This window comes from Hermetia illucens, chromosome 3 (assembly GCF_905115235.1).
Source record: "Hermetia illucens chromosome 3, iHerIll2.2.curated.20191125, whole genome shotgun sequence".
Classification (NCBI taxonomy): domain Eukaryota; kingdom Metazoa; phylum Arthropoda; class Insecta; order Diptera; family Stratiomyidae; genus Hermetia; species Hermetia illucens.
The window spans coordinates 73,153,112-73,179,279 of NC_051851.1; the positions used below are offsets into that span (position 1 = coordinate 73,153,112).

Consider the following 26,168-nt stretch of genomic DNA (forward strand, 5'->3'; position numbering starts at 1 on the left):
TTCTGGTGTAGTGGATGTCGAAGATATACCCCGTACTGGTAGGCCAATCGTCGTAGAAACCGATAAAGTCATCGAAATCATCCGAATAGACCGGCATGTGAGCATTCGCTCGATTGGCCAGGAACTAGGTATAGACCATAAAACCATTTGGAACCATTTGTAGAAGACTGGATTCTAAAAAAAGCTGGATGTTTGGGTTCCACACGAGTTGACGGGAAAAAATCTCTTGGACCGAATCAACGCCTGCGATGCACTGCTGAAACGGAACGAATTCGACCCATTTTTGAAGTGGATGGTGACTGGTGATGAAAAGTGGATCACGTACGAAAATCTCAAGCGAAAAAGATGGTAGTCGAAGCGCGGCGTGCTGGCCCAAACCATCGCCAAGCCCGAATTGACGGCCAGAAAGGTTTTGCTGTGTGTTTGTTGGGTTTGGAAAAGAATCATCCACTATGAGCTACTCAACTATGTCTAGACCCGCAATTCGGCCCCTACTGTGAGCAACTCGACCGTTTGAAGCGGGCGATTGACCAGAAGCGGCCAATAGTAATGGTGTTGTGTTCCAGCAGGACAACGCTCGGCCTCACACATCTTTGATGACCCACCAGAAGCTAGGAGAGCTCGGCTGGGATTTCCTATCGCACCCACGGTACAGTCCGGATCTGGCATCAAGTGATTACCATCTCTTCCGGTCCATGCAAAACGGTCTTGGTGCTACTAAGTTGGCCTCAAAAGAAGCTTGCGAAAACTGGCTGTCTGAGTTTTTTGCAAATAAGGAGGGGGGGTGGGGTAGGGTTTATAAGCGGGGTATAATGAAGTTGCCTTCTAAATGGCAACAAGTTTGCTAACAAAACGGCACATATTCGACTTAAATTGGATAATTCTAAGTATGTTGAATAAAGCGTCAAATTTTGATCACAAATACGACATTTCCTTTTCCCCAACCCCATATTTCGATAAGAAAAGAAAAATCTTTAATTAGACCTTACTGTATTCTGCAAGCAAAAACCATGAGAAAATTATTCTCCATATAGTCATACATAAAGGGGGTCTATGCGCATACCATATATGTACATATATTCAATAAACTGTTTCTGAAGTCGCTAATTACGGTGCAAATAAAAGTATCTCTTGGCAGCACAAACAATCTCATCAATATTAATAGATAATTTCTGCAACCACACCATTTCATTCATACCTGCATGCATACAATGGAATAATTTAATTTGAACCTGGGAACCATATTTGGGGCGAAAATAGATAGCTCATCGCTAACCTTAATCCCAGTAGAATTATAACCAACGAGAAAACTTTGGGGTGAAGTGAAATAAACAAAGAAACAATCCGAAAATCATGACCGTATAATGAAGGCGTGCTCGTTTATTATTCCCAATTGCAAATGTCGTCATTCCGTTTATTTACCTTTTCGTTATGCCTGCAGGCATACTGAAATTCTGAATACATATGGATAATTTCCACCATCTATAATTCAATTACGTTAATTACGATAATGCCCTGCAATTCATATCCTTGTATGTCCTTCTCTCTTCAACGTTGGATGTTTGGTGTGGCTGTACGAGAATATGTCGAGGAGATGAATGGCTTCAATCATTGAACAATAATTGAACCAATAAAAGTGAACTTGTGGAACCGCATTTGTGATTTTTATCAGAAAACTGTGTTGAACATGTCATCAGGGAATTATGATTTCATTATTTAAGTTCGAATTCAATTGAATGGGCGAAGCAACCGAAGAACTAAATAAAGATACAAATGCAAATTTTTCACCATATATTTATCAATATCTTGAACATACATAACAATGCTTCCAGACCGATATCATCGCTAATTATTGAAGTACGTAGCAACTTATCCACCCATCTTTAAAATCTACACTATGCCACCACACGTCCAAACACTCTACACTAGATCTAGATACAATGAATGACAAAAAAAACGACTCCATCGATTCGACACACGGGATGACCCCCTTAGGGGATTATATTTGCTGGAATAGCGATCTTGTATAATAATAACAACAAGAAATAATTTTAAAATTATTTTCTCTGGAGTAACTTCTAGGGAGAAAACCGTATTTAAGCCACAAAACACTTTTCAATAAGGCACAGATACTGAGGGCACCATTAGACCAGAGAAGAGCTGTAAAGCAGGAAGAAGTTAAACAAGTCGGGAAACCGGAAGCTGGGCGCTTCAGGTATGAAAGGTTTTGTTTGTTTCTTGTGTGAGTATATTTGAGTGTAGAACTATCCTATTTGTATATTTGGGTAATATACTATTATTAACTTAATTTGAACAGATATCGATATGCAGAGTATCTTGAGAACTGGGCACCATATAGAAGCAGCTTCATGATTTTTTTTCAGATTTTTCGGTTTGGTAGTTTCTGAGAATGGCTTCGTTAAAGAAATCATCACTTTCCACTCCTCCCACTCCTCGCCTTTTTAACAAATCTCAAAACTAAGACCGGCTTCGAAAAGTACTAATCCAGACCTTTCATTTGATATCCCACATGACTATACTTGGTGAAAAAAATTGTACACCCCCCTTTTACATGCATGGGGATCCCCTCCCCCTAAATCTCAACGTACGAGGGTCTCACTCACTGTATGTCTGGGGGTCCACAGGTCCCACCTTCTCACCAAATTTCGTGTCAATCGTTATAGCCGTTTCTGAGAAAAGTGCCTGTGACAGACAGACAGACAGCCACCACAATTGACATGCCCGCATCTTCTGCTCGATATCGTCACGGCGCTCTTCCCCGCGGATAAAGGGGAGCGCAAACAACACAACCAAGCATTGGACGTCTACACCATACCTGCGGTAACTGAGGAGCAACTTACACAAATTTGCTGGAGAATTGGTCATAACAAAGCACCCGGTCTGGATGCTGTTCCCAATAGAGCCCTTAAACTCGCTGTTAAGACCAGACCGGACTGGTTTATCAGCGTGTTTGAAACATGCATGATAAAAGAGTTTTCCCCGACCGGTGGAAGAGGCAAAAACTATTTTTGCTCCCGAAGCCGAATAAACACCCAGGACACCCATCAGCATACCGACCGATTTACCTTATCGACAGGCAGGAAAGATGCTCGAAAGGGTCATCTAGAACAGACTGCTCCCTATCATCGAATATAAGGATGGACTATCGGAGCGAGAATTTGGATTTCGTCAAACCCACTCCACGATCGACGCCGTAGACGTTGTTTTGAAGCTGGCTCAAGACGCGATGTCGTCTAAAAAATGCTGTGCCGTGGTGACGTTGGACATAAAAAATGCGTTCAATTCCGCAAGCTGGGAGTGGAGAAAAAGATCACTGGCTAAAACTGGTGTCCCTAATTATTTGACTAAGCTCTTCAACAGTTACCTTTCGGAGAGGACACTGTGGATGGGGGATCCAAGCAGTACACCGTCACCGCAGGAGTACCGCAGGGCTCAGTGTTGGGTCCTACCCTGTGGAACGTCATGTACAATGGGGTTCTTGTCCTTCCCATGCCAAAGGAGGCCACGATAATCGGTTTCGCAGACGATCTAGCTATGGTTGTCGCCACGAAACAACCTGAAGACGTTGAAATGTACGCTAACGAAACCATTAGCGCCATAAAAGCGTGGCTGGAGATGGTTCAGTTTGACCTTGCGTAACAAAAGACGGAGATGGTCTTGATTACCAATCGTAGGAAGAGGAATACGGTTAATATTCGTGTTGGTGGTCACGTCATCACTTCGAAACTGGTTATCAAATAACTTCGGGTAACGCTTAAATCAATTTCAAGGGACATCTGGACTATGCCTGTGAGAAAGCGGCAAATACCAGCGTATCATTAGCGCGGATGATGCCTAACATTGGAGGCCCAAAGTACTTTGTAGCCGGAGTGGTTCGCTCCACACTATTATACGCGGCACCAGTTTGGAGGAAGCACTAGCGTGTGAGAGTAATCGTAGGAGGGTAAATATGACTTACTGCTTAGTGTCGCTAAGGGTGTGCAGCGCCTTCAGAACAATATCAGGCGAGGCAGCGTGTGTTATTGCGGGAATGATCCCGATAGACATTCTGGCAAGTGAGACACGCTGCCTATACGAGACAAGGAGAATGAATCCCCTTGAAAAGGATGCAGAATACCGAAAGGCGGCAAGGCGAGAGTCGCTGGAGAAGTGGTAAAAACGGTGGGACGACTCTCAGAGGGGTCGCTGGACCCACACTTTGATTCCCCGTATTGAGGAGTGGATCCAACGCCGACACGGTGAGATTAACTACCATCTAACGCAATTCCTGTCAGGACATGGTGGTCACAGGAAGTACCTGCACCAATTCAGGCTGGATAATTCTCCCTTGTGTCCTGAATATGGTTGCACACCTGAGGACCCGGAGCATGTTATGTTCTACTGTCCACTATTTCTCTCAGAAAGCAGGAGTCTGGAAGACTCCCTAAAAACCAATCTAAGCCCGCAGAACGTCGTCAAGGAAATGTTGAAATCGGAGGGAAACTGGTGTACGGTGAACTCCGCAATCAAAAGAATACAAGAGGAACTTGGAAAAGCGGAGCGCGCAAGGAGGACGCGAGAACGGAAGGCGTGTTCGCTTAAAGCGCAGTCCACCCCGCGAAGTAATGCTTTGCAGCGGTCCGGCGGGGAAGGAAAAAGGAGAAAGTGGGGGTGGTTTTAGTGGGCGAGAATCCCACACGCTGCTGCAACCTGGCGCGGCAGTGTCTTTGTAAGGTTTCCACCTGCATCCATAAAAAAAAAAGACAGACAGACAGACATTGAACCGATTTTAATAAGGTTTTGTTTTACAAACAAAATACTGCATTGTCAATTAAGAAAAAAGTATATACAAAGTTTTTATTTTCTCGTCCACTTGACGTAATAAAGTTATTTAAATTATAAAAATAAATAAAGTTTTTATGATTGATTTCCTTCTGCGGTTTGAACCCATAAACAGTAAGTTTATAGACTTTATAAAAGGGCTTTACGAAATCTAGAAGCTTGGTCCGATCGAAGGTATATTTATCGCTACCAAGCTATACTCTTGAGGAAACGGTTTGACGAAACGAGTTACATTAAAGACTTGAAGAAAGCTCAAGATTTCCTCGAAAGTAGCATCACTATAGATTTTCGGTTTTTCGGTCTCTGAGAATGAACCGTGTTTGAATCAATTATTTATATAGGATGCTGGTGCAAAGCTCAGATAAATGAAGAGGGCTTGAGGAAACGTAGTTTATATTATTCTCAATAAACCAAAAATGAAATGCTGAGTTCGAGGAAAGAGAAATTTTTTATTAGAATGAGTTTTTTAGATGGCTATTACAAAATAAATCTATTAATCTATAATTAAATCTAAACCTAAACAATAGATTTTAACTTCATCATAAAACCCCATATCTAATAATTATTTTAATAAACCCTCAAATTTTTGAAGAAACCACTCCGTGAAGGCAAGGTTGAGCCTGCGTCTGCACCGACCTTTTCTCGAGCGTTCCTAACGCTCCTACAGTCTATTTACAAACCCTATCGGCGCTCTTCGTCTGCGATGGCTGACAGGCTCCACATTATATGTATATGTTCGTCATCTTGCCCGCCAAGATGTTTATCGCATCATTCCTGAGCTAACGAATGCTGCATCATCTGAGAGAGTCCTAATTGTATCGGCCGATTTTGTAACCAATTTGATGGCATTGATGGTTAATCTGTCCCTATGGAATCCGGTGGCAGGCTGATCGAAGGCTGGCTAGTTTATTATTCCACCAGTAGTTGCGTCGTTTACCAGGAAATGCACATCTCCCAATCAAAGACGCATCGCGGGCATTCGTGATGATTTGGGTCAGATGGAGAGCTTTTTTCATTGAGGTGCACCTACATGAAAGTCTGGTCATCTAAAGTTTTTGCGGACCAGCCTAACATCTTACCCATTTTCGGTCATGCTGGTTCTCTGCCCTGAGGCTCACCCCATAATTCAAAGGATATTGCTTGGTGATCGTGGTAGTATAGTCCTTCCAAAGAGGTGTTTACATCACTTGGGTTGACCAGCACTATATACAACTGAGTAAAAGCCTCCAATAAACTGTGTGTTTATTACTGCTACCCTACTCAAGTACCCAAGCGCTGAATTCACCGCAGCCACCTTTGAAATTCACATCGAGAACAAGATTATCAAACACTTCGTCGAATTCAGACAGTGTAAGACGTGGTGGAGCGTAGCAACTGTGCAAAAATACGCCAGTCATTGGCCTGATTCATAGCATAAAGTATGACTTGTCGCCGCTACGTCAGTCAAATCTATGACCCATACGTCACCGTCTCCGCTTCCGTAAGTGTTCCGCTTAAGTAAATCATGAGCGACTCTGCAATGGTCGAGATTTATTTGAACAAACCTCATTTTCTTCTTGCAGTCAGCACCTTCATGAATTCTGGTCCAGTAATATGCTGCCAATTCCATCCCTTCTTGCACTCCCTAATGATTTTTTTTTTTTTTTTTTTTTTTTTCTGGATGGAGGTGGAAATCTTAGAAAGACGCTGCTGCGCCAGGTTGCAGCAGTGTGTGGGATTCACACCCACTAAAACCACCCCCACTCTTCCGCCCCTCCCCGCGGGACCACCGTGAAGTATTACTTCGCGGGGGAGGCTCTGGTTCGCTATACCAGCTCGTCCATGTCACGTCTCCGTCGCGTCGCCTTCCGAGCTCGATCCAACTCCAGGAGTTTTGCCTGCACCACGGCTACTGCCTCATTTACCGCCATCCAGTTTTCCTCCGACTTCAACATCTCTTCCACCAGGTTGGAGGGCTCGATGTCCGCCCCTAAGATGCTGTTCAACCTCCTTTTGTGCTGTAGAAATCTGGGATAATAGAACATAACGTGCTCCGGGTCCTCGAGTATAGCACCGCATTCAGGACAGTTGGGAGACTCGTCCAACTCGAAGCGATGCAAGTACTTCCTATAGCCACCGTGTCCCGTAAGGAACTGTGTCAGGTGGTAATTCAATTCTCCGTGCTTTCGGTTGACCCATTTCTCGATGCACGGGATCAATGTATGGGTCCACCTGCCCTTGTCGGAGTTATCCCATCGTTGTTGCCACTTGCCACACAACTCTCTCCTGATGGCTTTTCGGAAATCCGCATTCACCTCGGCTGGATTTGCCTTCCGTTTTTCGTAGAGCCAGTGTGCCTCGCTCGCTAGAAGATCTATAGGGATCATTCCTGCGATAACACACACTGCCTCCGTCGACGCCGTCCTAAATGCGCTGCACACCCTTAGCGCAATTGGCCGGTATGCCGAACATATCTTCCTCCGGTTGACCGCGTGGTTCAACGCTCCCGCCAAGACAGGGGCCGCGTATAGCAGGATCGATCTCACCACTCCCGCGATGAGTAGCCTGCGACTATACTTCGGCCCTCCCACGTTAGGCATCATCCTTGCAAGGGATGAGCTGGCATTTGCTGCCTTTTCTCGCGCATAATCCAAGTGTCCCTTGAAACTCAGCTTGGCATCGATCATCACCCCCAGGTATTTGACAACCGATTTTGAGACGACCTCACGATTACCAACCTGGATGGTAACCGTGTTGTTCTTCCTACGGTTGGTAATGAGGACCGCCTCCGTCTTTTCGTCCGCCAGGTCCAGCTTGGCCATTCGTAACCATGACTTGATGGTATGAATGGCTTCATTTGCATAAAGCTCCACGTCCTCGGGATGCTTTGCAATTGCAATTACCGCCAAGTCGTCCGCAAAACCAATCAGCGTTGTCTCCTCCGGCACGCGAAGGCCAAGCACTCCGTCGTACATTATGTTCCACAGCAGCGGTCCCAATACAGAACCTTGAGGCACACCTGCTGTCACAATGTACTCCTTCGGCCCGTCGTCCGTCTCGTACCAGAGAAGTCTATCCGAAAAGTAACTCTCGATGAGCCGAGCCAAGTAGCTAGGAACACCCAGTTTGGCCAAAACGCCCTTAATCCAGCCCCAGTTGGCTGAGTTAAAAGCATTTTTGACGTCCAGCGTCACCAGAGCACAGCATTTGCCCATGGCCATCGCATTTCGAGCCAATTCCACGACCTTTGCTACTGCATCGACCGTAGAACGGGCTCGCCGAAACCCATATTGCCGCTCTGAAAGACCACCCGCAAGCTCGATGAACGGGAGCAGCCTGTTGTATATCACCCTCTCCAACATCTTCCCCATGGTGTCTAAGAGACAAATAGGGCGATATGAAGAGGGCACGCCGGGTGGTTTTCGAGGCTTCGGTAGCAAGACCAGTTTCTGCCTCTTCCACTGGGCGGGAAACACTCCTTCCGCCATGCACGATTCGAATGTGCTTGCGAACCACCTTGGTCTGGCCTTGACCGCCACCTTCAGAGCCCTGTTCGGAATTCCGTCCAATCCCGGAGCCTTGCTGTCCCCAATACGTCTACAGATTTCCCAAAGTTCCTCTTCGGTAACATCAGGGATCGAGAAGACGTCCTGCTGAGCTGCCAGTTGGGGTTCTCTTTCGTCCTGCTCCTGCTGCGGGAAAAGAGTTGCAATTATTTGCAACAAGAGCCGTGGGCATGTCACCTGAGGTGATTTTCGCCCGCGGATCTTCTTCATTACAATTTGGTAGGCTGTTCCCCACGGATTCGTATTAACCTCCATGCAGAGCTTCTGGTAGCATTCCCGCTTGCTTCTCCGAATGGCCTTCTTAAGGTTGCTTCGCAGATCCCTGTATTCTTCCTCACGCTCCTGGTGCTCCGGCCTTCCTCTTGTCCTGTGGGAAAGTCTCCTCGCTCGGAGACAAGAGGATCTCAAGGCAGCGATCTCCGTGTTCCACCAGTAGTTTGGCCTCTTGCCGTGGTGCAAACGTCGTCGTGGCATCGTAGCGTCGCATACTTCGGTTACACGCTGAGACAGCTGTGTGACCCTTTCCACCGCTGTTCCATCCGGATCATGGGCTCCCTCCAATGCGGCCAGGAATATCTCCTCGTCGAAAGCTCCGATAGACCAGCCAACCGCCTTAGCCTTTCCACCTCCAGAGCGTCGTTGACTGCTTCCCCGGTTCCCAATGTGGAGGAAGATGGCCTGGTGGTCACTGTGGGTGTAGTGCTCACTCACTTGCCAAGCCATCCCCCTCACCAGTGAAGTGCTAACAAATGTCAGGTCAACGATCGAACCCGACCCTCTTCCTCGAAAGGTGGGCACGCATCCAACGTTGGCCAGCACGATGTCCAGCTCCGCAAATGACTCCAACAGAATTTGACCTCTGGTGTTCGTCGATCGGCTTCCCCAGTCCAGGGCCCACGCGTTGAAATCGCCCGCAATGATTTTAGGGCTGCGGTCTCTAGCATCCAACACCAGACTGTCTAACATCTCCTCATATTGTGCTAAGGTTGCACTAGGAGGAGCGTAGCAGCTGTAAATATGGACACCGTTGACCTTCGTCCTTATAAAACCGGCTGCCGGGGGGGCCATGACTTCCTGAATGGCCTGTCTTCCGCACGCCCAGATTGCGGCGTTGCCAGACGCATCCACCGCCCAAGTCGCACCGCCGTAGTTTCTGTATGGCTCGCAAATAACCGCGACATCGACATTCGACTCGCGAATGGTTTGCGAGAGCAGGTCCTGAGCTGCCTCACAGTGATTGAGATTGATTTGTATCAATCTCATTTTCCTGTGCGGTTCAGCTCCCTCCTATATACCGGACATCTGCTGCTTCCCGCAATATGCCGGCCGTCCACGCCCTCTTTCCCACTGCATAACATACACCGTGGATCTCCGGTGCAATCTTTGATGAGGTGGCCCTCTTCCCCACACTTCCTGCAACTCCTCGACCTATCATGCTGGCTAGTGCATGCCGCCGCAAAATGGCCGAAATCGAGACATCTGAAGCATCTCTTTAGAGAGATTTGTTCCCTGAGCCTGCACACGACCCAACCTACTCTTACCTTGCCCGCGGTAATCAACTTAATAGCTGATTCCGCCGGCAAACTAATAATAGCGGTCTGTGTGCCACCATATGCCTTCTTCATCCTTTTTATGGCACTCTGGTCTAACTCCCTAATGATATGGACTGCCTTGTCATACCATCTGCACCGATGGGATCGATAAATGCTGCTGGTGCATATCTTTGCGAAGTATCCAAAGATGAGGCACTTGAAACAATGAAATCTGTTCTCTCAGATGGCAGATATCCCACCCGATTCGAAACTTCCTGGCCAACAATAATTTCTGCACTGCCTCCACTGGTAATCGTATTGCGGCTATTTGAGTGCCGGTATAAGCTTTTCGCAAATTGACAATAAACTCTTCCGCAAGTGCTTCTAACTTGAATTGTTACTTCCAGACAGTGCAAATTTCTCCTTTCGATGTCACTTCGTCGAGATCCTTACATTGTGTGTACGTAAACCTTATGTTTTTGCGTATGTACTGCGGCATTATTCCCGAGTGAATTTCTAACTTGAGTACGAAAGCTGAAGCTTTGTCCACTCTGGATTTTTTCAGCGCAAACCTGAGATCCCCTTCCGGGTTCTTCTGATTTTGTTTCCTTTTCTGCTCAGATCTTTTAGGTTGGAATCAGCTTTGCCCTTTTTGAGAAATTCTGCTTATTACAGATTGCCCTTGTTGGAGTTAACAATGGCCTCGGGATGAATTCGCTCTTTTACTTTCCTTTTCACCCTTTTGTTGGCAACTTTTATCCATTCAGTGTTTTCGTTACCGTGGGTTTTGATGCACTAGCCAAAAAGCCTCAGGGGGGGGGGGGGGGTCCGAGCCCCTGCACTGTAAATTTTCTCCTTTCGTCTTCCATGGTAGTTCTATGTTTTTGGTACCCTTCTCATAGTTATTTTGGTCCACGCACCACAGATGGGAAGACACGCGACCATGCACATCAGAGAAGAAAGTACGTGGAGACGCTCCTATCTATCACCTGGAGTCGCACCTGATGGGATATCTGGCTAATTCTCAAAGGACCATATATACAGCTACCACGAAATTTGGTTGTCTGTGAACCGCTTCACAAAGAACAAGTATCGTTATTTTATATTGGGTTTAATCGGGGCTCCCCATACATACGAAAGGGGGGTATAATTTTTTTCACATATATGCATGTGTGTCCAATACCTTGTAGTGCCCCTGTTCTGAACAAAAGCCCAGTTAGAATCGCTAGTCTTGAACAGGTGGATTCGGGCATGAACTGAGTGCAAGTGCAGTCGACCGTTCTAGCTAGGACCGAAGAGGAAAGGCTAATCAGGAATTGTGCGTCAGTAGTGAAGCGTAGCGGTCGGCAATATTCCTTCATAGGAACGTCAACAAAGGCGTCAGAAATGGTCTGATGGAACTGGAGGAACTATTGGATCGCATCTTCTTCTACCGGTCTCCACGTTCGCCTGTAGAAGGAGATGCGATCAGCGAGCAGCGAAAGACCACTGGAAAGCAGAAACAGCCGCACTCCAAGTCGAGAACGCCGCTTGCGTCAAATGAACCGCACATAACCCACTGGAAAACAAACTGCAGAAAAAGCGGAAAGAAGACAACGTGCCTGAAGGAGACTCTATCAAAGTAGTTTCCAGGGCCCAAAAAAAGAAGGACAAAAGCAACTGACTACGCCGCCAGAGACCCGTCTGTCCAAAGACAAGGAGGTTGACGAGGAAACGAAGAAGGACTAGACAATCGGCGCTGCTCATTAAGCCAACGGAAGGCAAGACATTTGTAGAAGTCCTTAGTGAAATCCGCTACGGGGTGAAACCGGAAGACAAATGCGAATACGGAAAACGAAGGGTGGCGGAGTCCTTATCGAACTGGGCCCGAAGACGACTAGCAAGAGTACATTCTGCGAAGCGATCAAGGGGTTATTGGAGGAGAAGGCGCTTGCTTCTAGCGTAGAACCTATTTGCTCTCTAAAAGTTGGGGAAGGGGGGGGAAGATCTTGACTGCCTCACAGAAAAGGTTGAAGTTAAGGAGATGATAAATCGTAAATATCTAGAGGAAACCAATGCCCGGATAGATATCACCTCTGTACATACTTGAGGGCAAAAACTCGCTGTGGGTGAAGTCGCCGAGCAATATTCGAGGAAACTCCTTACCCCTGGGAAAATCAAAATTAGATGGGTATTATGTAAGGTGCGAATGCGGATAGTTCCCAGCAAGTGCTACAGGTATCTGGACTATGGACACACGTCAGCAACTTGCACGAGACCGGACAGGAGGACAGTATGCCGGAGATGCGGCCAGGAAGGTCAACAACAGTATAGATAAGCAAAGAGGAGACTTTGCAGCACTATAAATAAAAGCCAAGCTCGCGGCTGGCAGAACCTGGTCAATGAGGTAAATAAGGACCGTGGGGAATTGGCTATAAGCTTGTTACACGGAAAATCCGGGTTCTGCGAAAGCCCTGCATACTAAGTACCAACCAGATGGACCGCATTGTACGGGCATTATTTCCCAGACATCGTGTACGGGTTGACGTCAATAGCGCGGAAAGCGTCGAGAATTCCCACCTTTTTACAATGCGAGTGCTCCAAGAATCGGTTCTCACCATGAAATAAAGGAGGCATCCCCGTGGAAGTTTACAAACTGGTGTTTAGCCAACTGTTGCTTGCGGTGTTCAACGCTTTCTTGGAGGAGGACATTTTTGCTTGTTGCTGTTAGGTGGCGGGACTCCCGCTGATCAGCAAGGGAAAAGGAGAACCGGAGCTCCAGTCTGAATACAGACCGCTGTGTATGCTTGACATGGCCGAGAAAGTGCTCGAGAAACTCACCAGGAGTAGACTCGTTGAAGCGATTCGCGCTGCCGGGGACTTATCCGCAAGGCAGTTCGGGTTCAGAACAGGGAGATCCACAGTGGATGCTGGATGAGGTTCATTGCGCTGAGACACACAGCCGCCGATCTCGATGAATAGTGCTCTTCATAGCGCTCCCTTTTAAAAATGCCTTCAATTCTGTAAGACGGACAGATATGCTAATCACATCAGAAAACTCAATCTACGTCTCAAACTATCTCTTGCGGATAATGAGGGGTTACCTCAAAGACCACTCCCTGCTCTTTGAAATGCTAGAGGGTCAGAACAGGGGTCCATCCGAGCGCCGAACATCTGGAACGTTTCTTATGATATTATGCCACTGTTGAACAGGTCCAAAACAGACTTACTCATTGATGCGACGGGTATGCTGATGGTTTCAACTTTGTGCTGGAAAAAGCCGAAGTAGTCATCTTGACTAGAAAGATAATCCCGACCGTACGTTCCATGTCGTTCGGCGTGTTAACTATAGAGTCAAACTCAATAGTTAAATACCTTGGTTTAGTGCTCGACTAGCTCCTTATCAAGGAGTGTAAACCTATCTACCGCCATAGAGGCGAAAACTTAAGAGGGGTTGTTGTTCGTGGAGAACGTCAACGAACCTTTACCGAGAAGCAACTTTCTTGGCAAAATAAGCCATGGGGCAGATGGACTGCGCGGCTCATCGACAATTTAGACCCATGGCTCAACCGAGGACATGGTGAGATTGGTTCCTTCCTTACCCAACTTCTAAGGGAGCATGGATGTTTTCAGTCTTACTTGCACAGGGTTGGAAACGTGGGATCTCTTGATTGGGTGTTCTACAACGGAGTGGCGGACAACGCTGGACACACCTTTTTCTTTTGCGAAAGGTGGGACGGCTTGCGTCAGCAGCTTGACGCTGACACAGGAGAGCTCTCTTCAGACAACATTGTCAGAGAAATGCTAAAGAGCGCTGGCAGCTGGAATCGTGTTATGGATTATGTTCGGGCCCTCTTCATTGCGAAGAAGATTGAACTCGACCGGCACAGAGACCGAACGGCAAGGGATTCCCTGAACTAAGAACTCTCTCCCTCCCCTTCCGTTGGTGAAAGAAACTCCCTGACTTGAAGGCTCTCAAAGCGGAGGGCTACCCTGAAGTAAAGTGCTAAACGGTTCCAGACTAGTTTTCTGATGACAGGGAGGTGTTTAATTGGCAGTCCGAAAGCGTACTGTTGCGGAAGTTCAACACTCTGTGCGTAAACGCATTCACCTGCCCTACCCTTATAAAAATACAAAAATATAAAATATAAAGGTCAAAATAAAACCACTGAGAAAAGTCAGCGATCTAATACCCTAGTGCAAAAGATGCAAGGGTTTCAGTCATACTCAAAGATATTGTAATCGAAATCCAATCTGTGTGAAACGTACTGGTGACCATGAATCTTCAAAATGTTCAAAAAACAGAGTTCCTCCGGCAAAATGTGTAAATCGTAAGGACCAGCCCCCAGCCAATTACAGAGGCTGTGAAGTAGCGGAAGAATTACAGAATCCAAAGTTAGCTGCTCCCAAATAACGACAAACTGAATCACGCAAAACCAACCCAACGCCTGTTGACGTCGTAGATCCGAGAAAATATAATAGAATACTTGCATGTGGTAAGGCAAGGTGCACTAACTAAAAACAAGTCGGGAAATCGGAAGCTAGACGCTTTAGGTATGAAAGGTTTTTGTGTATTTCTTTTATAAAGAGATTTGAGTGTGCATTTGTCCTATTCGTATGTGGATTATGCGAGAATATCCACTTTCAAATGATATTAACATTAAAAATTTTGAATTTGCACAGAAGCGACACTAACTAATTTTGTTAGTAATAGTGCGATTTCCACCAAATTCGGTAGGATTAAGCTCTATGCTGTAGCCTATATGGCTTCGTGATTCTAAGAGGGGTTTTCCTGCTAATAACTAAAAATTATAGTAATGTACTATTATTAATTTTGTTTGAACAGGTATCGGTATGGAGGGTATTTTGGGGCTTACGCACCATACAGTGGCAGCCTCTTGACTTTTTTCAGATTTTTCGGTTAAGTAGTTTCTGAGAACGGGTCCGTTAAAGAAATGACCACTTTCAACCAGCCCTCCCCCCCCCCCCCCCCGCATTCCCCACCTTTCCAACAAATGTCAAAACTTCGGAAAGTACTAACTGAGACCTTTAATTTGATACTCCACATGACTATATTTGATGAAAAAAATGTACCCCCTCCTTTTGCATGTATGGGGACCCCCCCTTAAATTCGTTTTGTGTTACCTTAACCTTAAAAATGACGATGTTAACCAAATACTGAAAAATATTTTAGGTAGACTTGACATTTTAAATAGAAGACTTGACGAACAACAAATAGTAAACAAACAAATTTTTGACAAACTTAAGCAATATAATGAGACAATGATTAACAAATGTTATGTTAATCATAACGTGGAATGCAAATGGACTGCAACAGCATCTAAAAGAGTTGGAAGTTTTACTTAATACTAAAAAGACAGACATACACCTTATCTCAGAAAGCCGAACGCTAAAATCCGTAACTTTTGCGCACATCATGCAACACATCTCAGTCAATAAGCCAGAAGGGGAACTACAATTTTCTTTAAAGAGAATATCAGGCACAACGAAGAACATTGTTGTATAACTATTTAACAAAGTTGTGAACACCTCCTCAATATACTGTCCGCCCCGTTTCGGTGTTAAAAAATAAGATTTCGCTCGGCTCTGCTAGTTCATTGGAAGCTCCTTCATTTGATGAGGTGACTTTATCGATTATTATTGATTCTGGAGATCTAGGTTAATAACATCCAGATGCAGATGCATTATTTGAAGCAGGAAGAGCACAAAAGTGCAATTTCCACTCCAGCGGTAAGCCGACATACTGACCGACTGAAGTAATAAATTTCAGAAGGATTTCAGACGAATACATTCATGTTGTCAATAATGAAAATTTAATGCCCAATCACTCGCCTGTTATGATGCTGATCAGCGAAAAAGTGAGAAGATTATCCTCCCAGGGTGACTAATAGACAAACAAGGTGAGCAGTATTCAAAAAGCGCATCTAAGAAAATGTTTGCTTAAATGACCAAATCAACACTGCTTATCAACTCGGGGAGGAGATCGATCTGCCAAAAATGGAGATACAAGAGCCGGCTTGGAAAAACACCCCTACCCAGCATGCACTGAATAAATAAATATTCTGATTGTCCTGCGGAGGTTAGAGAACTAATTGCCGACAAACGTAGAGCTTGGAAACTATGGCAAAAAAACCGCACAATCGAAAGGGAAAAACCCTAAATTTTCTGACAAATAAGCTAGAGGCCTTAAATAACAAATATAGAAACGAGTCCTTTAGTGGATATGTCTCTAATCTTACAGCATAAAAAGACGCAGGCTACTCTTTATGGAAGGCCGCAAAAGATCTAGAAAGATCTAGACAACAAATTCCACCTATTAAACAGGAAAACGGGCAATGGGTTTGTTCTGCACAGGATAAGGCAGACCTGTTCGCGAAGCATTTAGAAAGTACCTTCCAGACTCTAGACACCCAAACATCTACAAGCTAAACGCCAGTCAGTAAAGTAAAGCATTATCCAATACGCCGTGTAAAACTAAAGGAGCTGACGACAGAAATTAAAACAGATGTCTCTCCTAACATAAGAATTGCCAGAAAAAGGTCTACTTAAATTATTTAAAAACAGTTAATGCAGTTTTTAGGTTAAAACACGTCCTTCGACAATGGAAGGCGACCGAAGTTATAATGGTCCCCAAACCAGGGAAGGAGCCAAGTAGAGTCGAACCGTATCGACCAATATCGCTACTCCCTACTTCCGCCAAGCTATTTGAAAGGCTTCTTCCTGAAGCAAATCATTGTGGATCGAAATCTAATACCAGCCCACCAATTCGGATTCCTCGAAAAGCATTCCACAATCGAACAGGTGCACAAGAGCACGAATCCAATAGAAAATACATTGGAAAAAAGCAGGTGTGCTCAGCCATTTTTTCGATGTCGCGCTGGTGTTTCATAAGGTGTGGCATGAAGGTCTGTTGTATAAATTGCATAGAGATCTCTCATAAGAAATTTTCTATATCTTCAAATCATATGTATCAGAGCGCCTAGTCTGGTGTAACGCAGGGCAATGTCTTGGGCCCAACATTGTTTCTCCTGTATATCAATGATATATCTTGCTGTGAAGAAACCGAAATAGCGACACTTGCGGACGACACTGACGTCCCTACCACGGGTCAAACTACGCAAGAAGCAAAAATAAAGTTATAAACAGCTATTGACAACAATGTAGAATGGACCAAACAATGGAAAATAAAATTGAACGAAATCATCATAAACGGATAAGATGTGCCACAGGCATGTGAGGTCAACTTTTTAGATACGACACTGGATGCTAAGCTCAGCTGGAAAAGACGCATCCTAAGAAAGAAGGAGGAACTAAATGCCAGGTACAGACAGATGTACTGGCTATAGCTAGATGGCCAACAACAAGGCCAAACAAACGTTGCAAAATAAAGTGCTTAGAAACATAGTAGACGCTCCCTGGTTCATTCTTAATGACCAAGCAATTAGGCAGAGCCACCGACTACGATCACATGAGAATAACGAAGTCCGAAAATTGACTGAAATCGCCAATATAAAAAAAAGTAAAGCCAAAAAACTTACTTACATGAAGGATGCTTAAAGATATAAGTTACTGTGGAACAGGCAGTGCTGGGGTGGACCACAGGATTTTATTCAAATAAAAACGAAACCTAAATATGTAAAGAAAGCTTTTCATTATTCATGTTTGAAAAACCCGACTCTTTCAATGCATGTTGTGTGTTTATTATAAGAAATTTTAGATAGAGATTACACCTAAATAAATCATCTTTTATGACCTTTTAATTGTCAAGGTTATAATTAAATCATTTCATTGGATTCTTCTCTTACAAGCGTATCTTGTACTTATTGCTTTTATCAGATTTTTTTATGATACGAATCATAACCGAAAAATTCTAGATAGTTACCATCTAATTATCCAAATATAATTTCTTGAGATAATTTCTTTGCTTTTTTACATTTTAATTATCATGACTGTAATTTAATCATTTTGTTGGATGGCTTTTTTACTTATGACTAATAAAGAGAAAATGGACGGTCTTATCTACTCCTACAGACTATAAATTAGATTTCCAAGATGGGATCCATGCACAAAGATCAGTGAAGCTGGTGGTTCTCAGTTTCCTCCTGCTTAGTGTTAAGTCATTCAAAATTCGCATTTCTACAACTGTGGGGCTACTTTGCATTTTTCATTTAAAATATAGTTAACTTAAGGGTTTATTCGACATGTATCTTGTTAAACTTATTTCGAGAGGTATCCTGCTGTGTAGTGTTTTGTTCGCGGGATGTTCAAAGTGCATAAGTGCAACGTCCTCATTAATGGCAGTTTCAATGGTTTGTTTCTAAGAAAAGAAAGTTTGGATTAAAATAATATCCTAACTGGTTTCTACGCACAGCTCACTAGGCATGGAGACAGGGCACCTGAACGGGGATATCCTTTAGACCCTTATGCGGAATATGAATGGCTTGGCGGATATGGTGCATTATCACCGGTATGATTTTTATTATAATACACGTACGGTCTCAAAACCACTTTTATTAAAGTCGACTAACATCTTTAAAAGTGTCCACTAGCCAATGATCCCAGTGAATGATTCGCTTTTATTTCTTTATTTGTTCATCCGTATAAACTAGAAAGGAGTCCGCGAACTGTATCTATCAGGATTAATCAAATCACAAAGATACGCATCTCTACTGTCACCGACGTGTCTGATTGGACCATGCACCTTTGACCTGAATAAGATTTATGTTCAAAGTAGTTCAGTTCCGAGATGTATTGCAAGTGCAACAAGTTTCTTGGAAGCATTTCTTCCAATACAGTGGCCACAGGAGCTAATAGTCGTACCACCCGCGTCCGAAGATGAGGTATAGTCGTTTAGTATACCACTTAAAATGTTATCCACTTACCGCTATTACAGATATTGGCATTTGGCAAACCATGTCCAAATTACGACTCCGTTATGAGAATGGGGCCTGACCTAAACTCGCCAGAATTCAAAGAAGTCATCGACTTTGAAAGTGAAGAAGGACAGCATCTGTTAGATTACCTCAGAGAAAGGACTGGATTGGTAGGTTTCGCGAGTCTAGTTTGATCGTAGCCTTTACTCACTTATTTTTCGATAGAATTTGACCACATCTATGGAGATGCTGCTCCTCTTAGATACAATATCTGTTCAACTTGATAATGGATTTGAATTACCCCAATGGGCCGAATCTGTCTATGATCAATACCTGACACCCCTTTCGAACGTGGCAATCAAAATATGGGGGGATTCCGAATACATAAAAATTCGCAGCGGGGCTCTGCTAAAAAACATAATTGATCGACTCGATAACTTCACCAATGGAATCAGTGAACAGAATATAGTGTTCTACTCAGCTCACGATATGAATATTTTGGGGCTTTTATACCTTTTAGATATGAAACATATAATTACTGGCAGTCCTGCTTACGGAGCAGTGTTTGCTATGGAGCTACATGAAAATGGTGAAGTTGACGATGATTTGGAAGTAAAGGTAAGATATAAAAAGGTGGCTACCTCTTAGTATTTACTCAAAATTTTCTCTTTCCAGATTGTATACTATACACACTACGGGGATGAGAATCCCATCGAAGTTTCAATACCAAATTGTGAAGCTCCGTGTCCTTTCAAAACATTTAAAGACAGTGTCGAATCTAAGCTCACATTGAATTATGAGCAAGCATGTCTAGAGTAGCCAATAATGATCTTCAAATAAAGGCAAACATCAGATTTATAATAACATGGGTTGTTTTATTCACTGTTGGATATGTGACATATCATTCACTAACAGCTTGACAAATTTTAGTGTGAGTCCCGTGAAAGTTTCATTTGGCCAAATTGTACCAGTCGTGAAATAAAAATTTATGATCATTCTAAAATCATGAGCCAAAAGCACATTTCCTGTAATAGTAAGGATAACTGAAAACCTTTGCCAAAGTTAGGTTTTGTGTAATATTAAAATCGGCTTACTGTCTGTTTGTCTGTCTGTCTGTCCATCACACGCATTTTTCTGGGAGACGGTTATAGCGATTGACACCAAATTTGGTAGAAAAACTCCGCCATGCTATTAACATAGTATGCTGGTCCCAAGCCCCGGTAAAGAGGAGGGTTTGAGGCAACGTACTCTGTACTATCCTCAGTAAAACAAAAATAAAATGCTGAGATCAGGGAAAGAGATAAATAGAGTATAGTTGGAGTTATTCTACTATGCTAAATCTTACCTGATCTCTCTTGGTGACAGGCCCTGCGACAGGTCGACTAAGAAAATGCATAGAATGTCGTTACAAACATGATGATCGGATTAAGTCACAGGCCTCGAAGAAATGCTAGGGCGTCCACCTCAGTCGACGCGGCAGGACGGGCCCCGGTCCTGTCGAGAAATGGGCAAGGGTTCTTGACGCATGGACGGCGTCAGGACGTAAGCAAGTTAGTCCGCACACAACGAATAAAACAAATACGTGTCTGCACGCTAAATGTTGGTACCCTAACTGGAAAGACCGAGGAACTCGCAAGAGCCCTTCGGAAAAGGTGCATTGACATCTGCGCTCTGCAAGAAACCCGATGGTCTGGTTCCAAAAGCTGCGACATTGAACGCGAACGCGGTAAAAATGGCTACAAACTTCTCTATTTTGGTAACCCACACACTCAATATGGTGTTGGCATTGCCATCTCAGAGGGTTTCCGTGATGCCATTAAAGAAGTCGAACGATTTGATGATCGGCTGATGAAGCTCACCATTATATCAGCTGATCGCACTATTCACTTCTTCACCGCGTACGCACCACAGACAGGTGGACCTGATGCCGAGAAAGATGCCTTCTGGCAACTTCTCGATGAAAAGACTCGTCACGTGCCTGCTGACGATTACATAATCATTGCCGGCGACCTTAATGGTCATGTGGGTGAAAAGGCAGACGGTACCAGGTGCCATGGGGGAAAGGGGTTCGGAGCGCGCAATGAAGGTGGCGAGCGTATAATCGATTTTGCGGACACCCATGACCTTGTACTTATGAATACATGGTTCATCAAACGATTGTCTCATCTTCCCACATTTTATAGTGGGAACAATAAAACGCAAATCGACTATATTCTCATAAGACACCAACATTTTACCACTGTCACTGATTGCAAAGTTGTTCCCTATGAGACCATCGCACCTCAACATCGTCCGTTGATTGCCATCCTGCGAATTAAGCCACCGATAAAACGGCGTGAGGAACGCACTGGGCCGCCGCGCATTAAGTGGTGGCGATTTGGTGAGAAGAAAGAAAAAACGGTCTCACTCATACGATTGCCAACCATTACGAATGTGGAAGAATCATGGAACCAAATGAAAGACACGATCCACAAAGCGGCCTCTGCAACCCTCGGGGTCACCAAGCCGGGTAAGCGGTACATCAACCGAGATACTTGGCTTTGGAATGATGATGTTGAAATGAAGGTCCGTGAAAAGAAACGCCTCTACCACAAATTTCTCGACGATAAAACGCCTGCTAATTGGCAAATTTATAAGAATGCCAACCGGGAAGCAAAGAAAGCGGTCGCTGTCACCCGAGCGAACCATTTCCAAAAACTTTATGATAAACTGGACACTTGGGATGGCGAGAGAGATCTGGATCGACTTGCTAAAAGCCGTGATGAACGCACACAGGATATCGAACACTTCTGTTGCGTTAATGACAAGAACGGTACTTTGCTTACCAACCGTCGAGCCGCGACGGATAGATGGCGAGAATACTTCGAGCAGATTTCAACTGAAGAATTTGCTCATCCTCCACTTCCACAATCATTGCCGACATTTGGAGCAGTTCCACCAATCAGCGCAACTGAAGTCGAGGAGGCAATAAAACAAATGAAATCGGGAAAAGCAACAGGACCCGACGACATCGCATCAGAGCTCTGGAAAGAGAAGAGCTGGGACCCAACACTGTGGCTCAGTGAATTCTTTAACCGGGTTATTCAGGAAGGAAAAACACCATCTGACTGGCAAGAAAGTACCACTGTTCCAATATGGAAAAAGAAAGGTAGCCCAGCAGAATGTTCAAATTACCGTCCGATCCGGTTACTTTCCCATGAAGATTTTTGAACGCATTCTTGACAACCGTATCCGCGAAATCGTCGAAATAACCGTGAATCAAGCCGGATTTGTCAAGAACTGCGGAACTACTGACGCAATACACGCTGCGCGGTTACTCATGGAGAAACACCGTGAGAAGCATCGCCCTCTTTACATTGCCTTTCTGGATCTAGAGAAAGCGTTTGACCGTGTACCACACGAACTCATCTGGTATGCTTTACGACAACACTTCGTGCCAGAAGAACTCGTGCGCTGGGTTCAATTGCTCTACCACGATCCGAAAAGTAAAGTTCGAAGTATGGCGGGTGTATCAAAACCGCTTCGTGTCTCTGTTGGAGTTCATCAAGGAAGTGCCCTCTCACCACTCCTCTTTGTCCTTGTTATGGACACCATCACACGGGAAATCCAACGTCCAGCGCCCTACACACTGCTTTATGCAGATGATGTTTTCCTAGCATCTGATAGCAAAAATGATCTCGAGCAACTTGTTCAAAAATGGAATGATCGCCTCATACAACACGGTCTCAGATTGAATTTAAACAAAACTGAATTTTTGACGACCGATCCCCATGAAACAGGCACAATCACTGTCAGCGGCAGTGATCTGCCCAGAACTGAGCGATTTAAATACCTCGGGTCAACGCTATCAGCCAATGGAGAGCTGCGTTATGTAATTGCTTCACGCATTAACGCAACCTGGATGAAGTGGCGTTCCACAACTGGTGTCCTTTGTGATCGACGTATCGACGAACGTCTCAAATCGAAAATTTACCGCAATGTCGTCCGTCCAGTCGCTCTCTATGGTTCTGAGTGTTGGCCGACCATAAAAGACAATGAACGCCGTCTTGCGGTAATGGAGACGAAGATGCTACGTTGGACTAGTGGCGTCACACGTTCAGATCACATCCGAAATGAGGATATCCGCGATCGTTATGGGGTTGCACCGATCGTGGAAAAGTTGCGAGAGAGACGTCTTCGATGGTATGGTCACGCAATTCGTACAAACGAGAATTCACTTGCCAAGATTGGTCTGAACATCGAAGTCGATGGTAAACGACCAAAAGGCAGACCTAAACAACGGTGGCTTGATACGCTGGATGGGGATTTGAAAGCCTCGAGATTGCACCCAGATCAGGCATTCGATAGAGCCAAATGGCGAAGCCGATCACGACGAGCCGACCCCGCTTGTGAACGGGACAAAGGCTGAAGAAAAAAAAGACACCAAATTTGGTAGAAAGGTGGGAACTGAGAACGCTCACACATACAGTCAGTTAAATCCTTTTACTTTGAATTTAAGGGGGGTCCTCATACATGCAAAATGGGGGGGTGTGAACATTTTTTTTTCATCAAATATAGTCATGTGGGGTATCAAATTAAAGGTCTCTGTTAGTACTTTTCGAAGTCAGTCTAAGTTTTCACACTTATTGGAAAGGTGTGGAGTGCAGGGGGTTGAAAGTGATCACTTCTTTAAGGGGGCCATTCTCAGAAGCTGCCCGACCGAAAAATCTGAAAAAAATCAAGAGGCCGCCACTATATGGTGCCTGGGCTCCGAAATACCTTCCATACCGATATTTGTTCAAATAAAGTTAATAATAGTATATTACCATATTTGTTTGTAATTGGTTGGAAACCCCCCTCAAATTCATCCTAGCATCACGAAATTTTGCAGTGATATAGGCCATAATGTAGAGCATGATCTTACCATCTTAGTTTGGTGTAAATCGCACTGTTACTAACAAAGTTATAATACGTCAAAGTTGTTGCTTCTAATATGTGGATATATTACGTGCTACGTACTAAGAAATACACAAAACCATTCGTACCTGAAGCGTCCAGCTTCCGGTTTCCCGACTTGTGTTAAATCAGGAGGGCTGGTCTTTGGGAAATTGGGTAGGGCAAGTGACCTTCGAACATTACATTACCATGGTGGAACTTTGGAGAGTACTTCTCTCTCTTTCGCCGTTACTAAAACACTATAGTTTTGTACTCTGGAAAGCGGAAGCAGATGCGAATTTAATATCGACTGGAAACTATCATGCTACGGAGGCGGTAGAAACCTTAGCAATCTGCCGAGGATATTTAGACAAAACCCCAATTACCAGCCCAGCTTATCGTAAAGACCTTTGTAGTGGACCGCTCGGGTGACAGCGATCGGTTTCTTTGCTTCCCGATTGGGTTCTTGTAAATTTGCCAATTTGCTGGCGTTTTATCGTCGGGATAATTGTGGTAGAAATGTTTCTTTTCATGGACCTTTATTTGGCCATCGTCATTCCAAAGCTAAGCATCTCGGTGGATGAACCGCTTATTTGGTTTAGTGACTCCGAAGGACTCATAGGTTACTTTGTGGATCGTGTTTTTAACTTGGTTCCGCAATTGGTTTGTAATCGCGGAAGTGAGTTTTTTCTTTCTTCTTACTGTTTCATATCGGTAGCAAAGTCGAGAGAATTGATGTAGTAATAGCGGAAGTACTCAAGATGGAAAGCTTGAAGGAAAAAGTTAATTCCTGGAATAAGCCATAGGGGTTCGTCGGCCCGAAGCAAATTGCCCAGTGATACAGAAAATTGAAAATATCGCATAATAAAAATTATGTTCCAAAAAGAACCGTTTTATGTGGACGTGAGTTTTTCAATTCTTCAAGTATTGTAAGTCGAAATTACGTAGGTGGAAATATTCTGTATTTTAAATTTTCATTCCTACACGTTTCCGTTGCAAATCGCCAAATATTAAATATGACGAATCCATCCCCCAGTGTTTCCGCCTATATCAAACATACATATTTTTACTCAATCCAATTTAAAGTTATTCCTTCACCCGAAGGGATGTTTTAATCTTTTCGCATTTGAAATTCATGACATTTATTGTTTACCCCACTCTGTTGATTTGAATCCGTTTCAATTTGTATTTTTTCAGGTTGAAAGTTTTTTGTTTCATAATATCCTTCGCTTCAGGAACGCTTAAGCTTGCTATATGCAGGCCTCACTTCTTCCCGATTGTTTATGGCCTCTCTGTTATCGTACAATCAAGCTTACACATCGATTTCGATCGTCTGTGTTGTGCTTGAATCCGGAATATATTTAAAATAACGCTTATGGGCACGATTTTCCTCAGAAAGGGTACTTTTATAAATAACGCCGGATCGAATGGATACTCCAGAGATTCATTTGAATTTGTTCTTGAGAAACACAAATTGATTATGCTGATATATTTTGAAAGATTGAATGCGTTGACAGTTTAGTGATAAAAATGCCTGCATATACACAATTGTTGTTCATAGTCGCCTTTCAATCGAAAATGACGCCGTATCGGTTGATATGGAATTAATTATTATGATTTGTGTAGAGACATAGATTACGCAACTCTCTTGATTTATAACGGCTGTTAGTCTGCAAAAGGCTTTAGTAGACACAGGAGCAATATAGCTAGAAAATTACCAATGGCAAAGCCCTATGCCCTATTTTTTCGAACCGCAAGTTTCCCTTCGAATTTGACAATTGCAGAGGCCTATTTCTATAGAAGGCCAAATGTCGTTGGCCATAATGCCTGTTATCACCCGCGCTGCTTCATCTGGACTTGTATGGTAGACACACGTCGCGACTTTCGGAATGCCCTCCAAATTGCTTCTTTCTCCAAAGCCGAGGATCAAATAGAAGCTGCATAAGCAGTAACTCTAGAGTTAAAATTCTCGAGAAAGGGAGCCGACGGCTTGGTTTTGGCTAACCTATATTCGCAATAGAGTAGCAATTTTGCAAGCCATTGTTTCTAAACTTTGAAGTTTGGTTTGAAGTTTAGTTTTTGGTTAATGATGACACCGAGGTATTTGGACGCCGGTGGCGAATGATGTGTCGGCCAATGGTAATTTTTATCGATGTTTCTCCTTTTCGTTTGGGAGAAGGGCGCCTAAAAACGGGACAAATTGTACCAACTGGTCCTCCAGGTTGGGGGTTGGGTAGGGCTGACAACCCTACACGGAAAACAACCGTTACGAAGCCACAACAGGAGCCTCGGATAGGACGGATATTAAAACGACGGACCCGGCAACGACAAAGGAACAACGATTTGCGCATTTTCTCAGGGAACGTGCGCTCCCTGTACAGAGATGAAGCTGATAAGCAGCTAGCCGATACCCTGTCCCAATATAGGGCTGATGTAACAGCGTTGCAAGAGATGCGATGGAC

At 44.2% G+C, this 26,168-nt stretch overlaps 1 protein-coding gene across 1 annotated transcript; it reads left to right on the plus strand.

Moving 5' to 3' along the window:
* Window positions 1-17,995: 17,995 nt before the first annotated feature.
* LOC119652397 (lysosomal acid phosphatase-like) lies at window positions 17,996-19,622 on the plus strand. Its single transcript, XM_038056504.1, has 6 exons — window positions 17,996-18,228; window positions 18,291-18,386; window positions 18,529-18,759; window positions 18,813-18,962; window positions 19,018-19,410; window positions 19,468-19,622. The coding sequence occupies exons 1-6, from the start codon at window positions 18,121-18,123 to the stop codon at window positions 19,609-19,611; spliced, it is 1,122 nt and encodes a 373-aa protein (XP_037912432.1). The 5' UTR covers window positions 17,996-18,120; the 3' UTR covers window positions 19,612-19,622.
* Window positions 19,623-26,168: the final 6,546 nt, after the last annotated feature.

Coding starts and splice junctions, on each gene's coding strand:
- LOC119652397 (XM_038056504.1), top strand. CDS start 18,121: ATGTATCTTGTTAAACTTATTTCGAGAGGTATCCTGCTGTGTAGTGTT. Junction 18,963..19,017: donor TCAGAGAAAGGACTGGATTG/GTAGGTTTCGCG, acceptor ATTTTTCGATAG/AATTTGACCACATCTATGGA. Junction 19,411..19,467: donor ACGATGATTTGGAAGTAAAG/GTAAGATATAAA, acceptor TTCTCTTTCCAG/ATTGTATACTATACACACTA.